Source organism: Myxine glutinosa, chromosome 2 (genome assembly GCF_964187855.1).
Source record: "Myxine glutinosa chromosome 2, kmMyxGlut1.1, whole genome shotgun sequence".
In the NCBI taxonomy this organism is placed as follows: Eukaryota; Metazoa; Chordata; class Myxini; order Myxiniformes; family Myxinidae; genus Myxine; species Myxine glutinosa.
In genome coordinates this window covers 245879209-245886650 of record NC_136262.1, presented here as the reverse complement: position 1 = coordinate 245886650, position 7442 = coordinate 245879209, and the positions used below count along the sequence as shown (strand labels likewise).

Genomic DNA, 7442 nt, shown 5'->3' with positions numbered 1-7442 from the left:
ACAAAGCATTACACTAGAAAGAGCACTCAGACATTGCAGACCCTCGCCAGGACGTGTGTCCGTGGTTTTTAAGGCTTTTGTTTTAAAACAAATATAGCGGCCGAACCACGTGACTGATGACGTCATCTTTTTTTTTTTTCTCCACCAATTTATCCCTGGATGGCCTGGTGTTGGCTTAGCTGTTAGGGTGCCGGCTTGGGATCCTAGAATCTTGGGTTTGAATCCCGGTTGATCGCTGAATTAACACCAGGAGGGGTTAACTCAGCCTGTCATCCTTCCGAGGTCGGCAAATTGAGTACCAGTTCACTGGTAATTAATTCCCTGCGTGTCGAAAGAGGTGACGAACAGGGTTCGTGGCAGGAAGGGCATCCGGCCATAAAACATTGCTTCAAAATACGGACCACAGTGCCCCAAAAATGCCTATCCCCGCTCCGCGGGGAAAAATGGCTTCTATAGGCGGTTCTTCTAATTTATCCCGAGATGATGCTCAAGAAATTTCATCTTGATCGGATGAAGTTTTGTACTTGTAGAATTATGACGTCATAATGGAGGCACCTATTGCATTATCATCAACATATTTTATTCCCCAAGGAGAGTTCTTTACAATGAGCCACATCTCAATTTTTTCTATGCAGTGCTTTCGGAGATAGAGGTGCAAAGTTTTTCAGTTTTTCCAAGATGGTTCCCATACCACGTGATGTATGACGTCATAATTATCATTAAACAATTCTACAGGTGGAGTTGCAGCTATGGTGAAAATTTCGTCAATCGGACCAACGGTTGCAGAGAAAATCATATTTATTCTGTGCGGACAAACAAACAAACTGACTCAAATGCAATACCCTCTCATCTGGCGAGGGTAACTAGAGGATTAAAGCAATGGGACAAGCACAATGTTTGAGAGGTATGCACACTCTAAGCCATCTAGCCTGGGTTTGAATCGTCTAGCCCGACCCAGCTATAAGCTGTCATCCTTTTAACAGGCAGCATGTTCACAGGCAGCATGTTCAATGTGTGCATCCCTCGTATGGACGTTAAACTGGATGTCACATCTGCTGGATTTTCAACCCCCCTCTCCCACCCCTCCTCCTCTTTCTCTTCTTCTTCTTCTTCTTCCTCTCTCGCTCTCCCATGACCTGCCCTCCCCTCCCCTCCCAAAACAAACAACAACATGCATTTTAAGGCCATTTTCCCTGCTAGAGCGGGGGTTAGCCTTGCGGTCCCCATGACAATCTTCTCCATTTTGCCCTATTTTCTGCATCTCCCCTTGTTAACCCCCTTGCCCGCATTTCTTCTTCCACCATCTTCAGCCAAGTCTTTCTCACTCTTCCCCGTCCTCTACTTCCTTCTACATTCATTTCCATCACTCTTCTCAACCAGTCACTTTCATCCTTCCTCAACACATGACCAAACCATCTCAACCTGTTCCTCTTCACAGCATCAATCACAGGCTTCTTCCCATCATCTTTCGCAATTCATAATTTGTCTTCCTCTCTCTCAACGATACTCCGCACATCCACCGAACCATTCGCATTTCCACCCTTTCCAGCCTTCGTTGCTGCTCTACGTTCATTACCCATGTCTCGCTCCCATAAATCATAACACTTCTCACACATGCAGCATACACATTTCCATTCAGCTTCAACGACACTGCCCTCCTCGTCAGCACACCACTCAGTTCCCGAAACATCCCCTCCCCTCCCAATGTACAGTATAGTGACAAGTGGTGAGGCTTCTCTCCCCTCCCCCCCCCCCCCCACCTCCTCCTCCCTCTCTATCTATCTATCCCCCACCCCTACCTACCCTCTCTCCAAACCCCTCCCTCCCAGAGCATACGTACAGCACAGCAATATGTGGTGAGGCTTCACTTACCCCCCCCCCCCCTTCTCCTTTCTCCCTCCCCCACCCTTTTTCCTCTCTTCATATTCCCGGCACGAGGTGACTCCATGTTACATGGCAATGCCGGGTTTCTCTCTTTCTTCCCCCTTTGCCTCTCTGCCTCCTCCCTTACCCTATCCCTCTCCCACTCACCCACCAACTCATGCACCCACATTCCCATCCACTCCTCTCCTCTCCTCTCCTCTCCCACCCCTCCCTTCACATCCCGACCTTGCCTCCCCCCTCCCCTCTTCATATTCCCGTCAGTAAGCGACTTCGTGTTACCCAGAAACAGTGGATACCTTTGCCAGTATCAAATAATTTGTGGAAACAACAAAAGGGCTTCAAACATAATCGAAGGAACAAGTTAAAAGTGTATTTCAATCTGAAATGTGCTGTTGCAAGAGTTTTGTTTAATCACGATGTACATCCAAGAATCTAGATTGCCGTTTTCCCTTTTTTTGGCCAGTGCTGCCTTTTAAGCAGCATCTTCCTGGATTTCCCGAGTCCCTGAGTCAATCACCAAGATTCACCTGTAATTGCATCGACCAAACCATGTAGAACCTCCCTGTAGGTCATTAATGGGCAATCTGGTTTATTAAAGACAATCGGATAGTGACATTGCCCTCATTTTGAAACAAGCTCAATTTGAAGTTGTTTAGAAGCCAAAACCATCATACCGCTGCCTTCAGCGATAATTGAACTTGCAAACTCTGGGATTCCAGTGGGACGCTCTCACCAATTAGACCTACACTATACCAACAAATGAGGACCTCGACTAATCTTTTGGTAGAATTTCTTCTCGAAAGCTTTTGATACATTTGCAAAATTCAAACAAGCATTAGAAATACATTTTATAAAGAATCCCATCTCAACAAATGACATTTATCCAAAGAAAAAAAATACATTTTGAAATCGCACAACCAACGCGATCAAAATTTAACCACAAAGGAAGAGGAAACTGTGTGAATACCTGGAGGGAGCGCAAATCTGTGGGTCAATGAGCCACTGCAGTCGAATCGCCAAGAACCCTCTGCCCCAAGAGGCCAAAGACGTGCCCAAGGCATTGCCCATCCCCCTGTGCCACTGCGACGACTGGCCTTCAGGAACGTCCACTTCCTCGTCTGTAGAACCTTGCCGGCTAATCCGGAGTGACCCATCACTGCAGGACGTACGAAGACCTGAGGGTTTGATAATATTGACAAGTCCATGTGATCACAACACTAAAAAACATTGACGAAAGTAAAATGGCCAAAAATATGTGAATATACGAGGCTTTCGAAATGATGTACAAATGCTTACGAGGCCTTTCGGACATGTGCAACGATGTCATTGTCTCTGCCCCCCCCCCCCAAGTCTATGTCTCCCCCCTCATGCATAAACGCGTGCGTTTTCACCGACTCACTTCTGCGAGTAGGGCCGTTGCCAGCGCGAAAGTCTTAACGCAATTCTCATCATTTAAACGAAAAAGGTGGCAATTAGGTTAACCATATTAGGTTAATAATTAGCTTAAAAAAAAAACATAATTGTTATCTTCCTAGAAGCAAATTGGACTCACGGAAATGTATAGAAATAAGAGAAATATCCGTGGATGAGGTGTCAAGTTCCCACCATTTCCCGTTAACGGAAGCAAGTGGAGGAGATGCACACACACCCACACGCTTCTCCTTTTACCAACAGATGAAAATGTACAATTTATATTGTGGCCCTGGAACCAGAGGTACACCCCAGGCTTCCCTCAGGTACTTTTTCAAGCATTTTCACCTTTTTTAAGAAGCTTTGTGAGCTATTTTATATGACAATCCTCTTTCATGCATGAAAGAAAGACGCTCATGTGCCCCAACGATTGTCATTTCTAGGCATTTCTGTGCATGCGCGCCAAGCATTCTGGGGCGGATTGCATCATTTTGAAAGTCACATATCACTAAACAACTTTGAAAGTTCATCTTGTGTGCTTCCGAGCATTCCAAATTGGCACTACATGCTCGCTGGTAAGATTGCTTTAGTTGTCCTCAATTTACTTACCGTTGCAGGCAAAATATTAAATGATGAACCACCGTTTAGAGGCCATTCTTCCCCGCAAAGCGGGGGTTGGCCTTTTCGGGAACCGTGGTTGTTGTTGTTTTTTTTTGGTCCCCTTTTTGAAGCAATGTTTTACGGCCGGATGCCCTTCCTGCCACCAACCCTGGTTGTCGCCTTTTACGACAAGCAGGGAATTACCAGTGAACTGGTACTCAATTAGCCGACCTCGGAAGGATGACAGGCTGAGTCAACCCCCCTGGCGTTAATTCAGCAATCGACCGGGATTCGAACCCAGGATCCTTGGATCCTAAGCCGGCACCCTAGCCGCTAGCCCAACACCAGGGACTCAAATATTAAATCTGGTTTATTAAATGATGCATTGAAGGAATTTTAAAATTCAGAAATGCAAGCATTACTGTGCCCAAGTGTTATCTGCACCCACTTAAAGACAATTGTATTTTTAAACAATCTGTCACATGCAGCAACTGCCTATAGATGGCCAGTCGTTACTGTCTAGATATTTCCTTTTTTTGGAGTTGATAAAGCCATTTAATCAATAAATGCTCTATAAATAACTTTTCAACAATGTCTGGAGATTGCAGCTCGCAGTCATATGTCAGAATGCAACCACGAACATTTTAGACCTGGCATATATCAACCGCTACCACTCAACTGACACCAGACAAGCAAGGAACGGATTTTCATAAAACTGAGCAGTCTGACAAATATTTTGGAGTTTTATATAAACTTTTCAAAATTTAATTTATCTACAATTGCTTGTGCTGCAAATGGTACATCACCTGCTATTATGGTTATTATAATCCTACATCGATAATGAACAGTAGTCCATTTAAATCCAGTAATGTTGCTTGGTAATGAGGTCAACGTTTCAATACGATTTAAAAGAAAAGTACCAAAATGAAATAAACAAGTAAATCTATGGATTTTAGTCAACAAAAGGGCGAAGGTGCAAATCATCCCAGTTGCTGTTCAACATGGTGTTGACAAATGATGAAAACAAAAGTTAAAAAAAAACCCCCCGTGACTGATAAACCATTTAATGCAGTGCCTCGCCAAGGTATTTGTCTAGGTGACGCCTGTTACATGATTTTTATACAAGGTAGACCACACTGGGGGTGTCATAATTAAGCAGATAGAGATAGAGATAGAGAGAGAGAGAGAGAGAGAGAGAGAGAGAGAGAGAGAGAGAGAGAGAGAGAGAGAGAGATATGGCATCACTCTACATCTCTTTGGGAACAAGCAAGGCCAACAAAAATAAATAAATAAATAAAATAAAATAAAACAGAGCAGAGCAAGATGACATGGGTTCAGTGAAAAACAGTCTTCTCGCAAACAAAACAAATGCTTCACCTTTACCATAGATATAAAAAAAAATTTTTTGTCAATCCTCTTTTAAAACCATCAATCCTATTAGAAGAGCTTTAGCATGCAGGCCTTGACGTAAACATTTGGCAAATTCTCAAGGGACAGGCAATTTTGGCTGTCGGACAAGTGAAAACCTCAAACCTGTCCAGAGAACAGGTCAATTTCACCACGTGGAAGTTTCTTAAACCTGACCTATCTCAACTTCGAACATAGTTCTTTTTCGCGTAAAGCCACCGTGTTTAGCAACGATTAAGATCTTTTTTTGACCCGACCACACCCAGTGTGCTGGAAAAACTTCAAAGGAACATAATATCGCCCCACATGCACACAGTACGAAGAGTTGGACAGATGCAGTGGTTGATGGGACAGGTAAAATCTAAAGCCTCAGGTAGGTGGCCCATGGACAGGCCAGAGAAAGAGTTCTTGTTGAGCGCTGACATGCCATGTCTCCGAAAAAGCTGTACGTACACCAAGGCATGGAGTCGCCGAGGCAGTCGTGCAAACAAATCGTTTTTACTGGTTTTCTAAAGAAGAGTTAGTTACAAAACAAATATTTTCAAAATCCTACGTTTTCTAAAGATGTTCTATCAAGATTGGTAGCCATAAACAACTCATGTCGATCAAATAAATAAAGATAACAGGGATTGGATTAACCTAATACATTGTCCAATTATGCCCCCAAACCTCTTCACTGCAGTTTTGAGTGCTCCTCAACTTTGCTGAACATTCGAGGGCATCGTTTGGTCATGCTGGCAAAGTGGTGATTGCCCTGATGCTCAATGATATAGGCCTGCTTGCTCAGGCTCATGGCTCCACACAATTAGCTTCCACTCACTCTCCAATTGTTATGCATTTTCTGCAAAAGTGCTTTGTACGCTAAATGATGTTCAAAAGGCCGATGCAAGATAGTCAATGGTGTTTGAGATGCACATCCTCAGTACATTGGTTTTGGTTAACGGGTGTCTTGCATTGCTCATGTACAGCAAAACATACGAGAACCTTTTTTTATTTTTGTATTCTGCATAAACTGTAAAAATTTAAAAGATCATAAATGAGGTAGCATTGCCCGATATATACATTTTGGATATCAATTACCTGTTTATAGCGATCCGAGGCTCAGGGAGGCACTTGTACGTGCATTACAAGGACACCAGCAGACATGGTTGTACTTTTACATGCATTCAGACATTTGTACATGCATACATCAGCCATGGCCACCATTCCAACCCAGACAGATCATTTTCCCCACAAAGTAAATTCCAAACTGAAGCACTTCCGGACAACACCATCTGCTGACCGTGGCTTGGGTGTAGACTTCAGTACAGAGGAATTCAAGTTTGCCCTCAGGTAGGTGGTATTCAAGGAAAGCCTAAAATATGGGAAAGCTCCCAGACCTGATAACATTCATGCAGAGCAGTGGCAAAATGCCAGTACTCGCCTACTCCACTGGCTTAAGTGCTTCATATCCGACTGCCTTTCCTCACTCAGGATTCCAAAGCTCTGGAAAAGGGCCAATGGTGTGGCCACCCTAAAACCCAACCAGCCCAGAGACATCCCATATCACTGCCATCTGTCCCATTCATGGCCCTTGAGAGGCTCATCCTTAGCAGGATAGAACCACTTGCTTAGGTAGCACTCCCACCAGAACAAGCAGGCTTCAAGAAGAATCATAGTACTGAAGATCAGATTCCAGCTGCAACGGACATTATTGAGATTGCCAAAAATGTGGGGCTGTCTTTGATTTGTCTTCAGCATATGACAGTCTGGCACTGTGGCTTGCTGCTGAAGGTGCACGAGATACTCCAGAACCACCAACTAGTCCACTTTATCCAAGTCTTGATCTCCAACCGCTGCTCAGAATCAACCTGAACGGACAAACCAGCAGAACAAACAGCCTCAAGAAGGGAGTTCAGCCAGGCTCAATCTCAGCACCTCTGCTGTTTAATGTGTACACATCAGCCTTCGCTGAGACTAAAAATGCCAATGCTGATGACCTTGCAATCCTGCATCCGAGCAAGTCTTTTGAGGAAATCGAGGCCACCCTCAGCTGAGACGTTTCTTCCATGGACCACTACTACCACCAATGGCACCTACGTCTCAATGTTCAGAAGTCAGTCTGCTCTGTTTTTCAACTTCAGAGCAGTAACGCACACAGG

At 44.3% G+C, this 7442-nt stretch overlaps 1 protein-coding gene across 1 annotated transcript in view; it reads right to left on the bottom strand.

Annotated features, from left to right (window-relative positions):
* LOC137420693 (rho-related BTB domain-containing protein 2-like) overlaps window positions 1-7442 on the bottom strand; it is a 149300-nt gene that overhangs the window by 85051 nt on the left and 56807 nt on the right. The window contains 1 exon segment of the mRNA XM_068105972.2: window positions 2852-3059. Coding sequence (XP_067962073.2) covers window positions 2852-3059 — 208 coding nt within the window.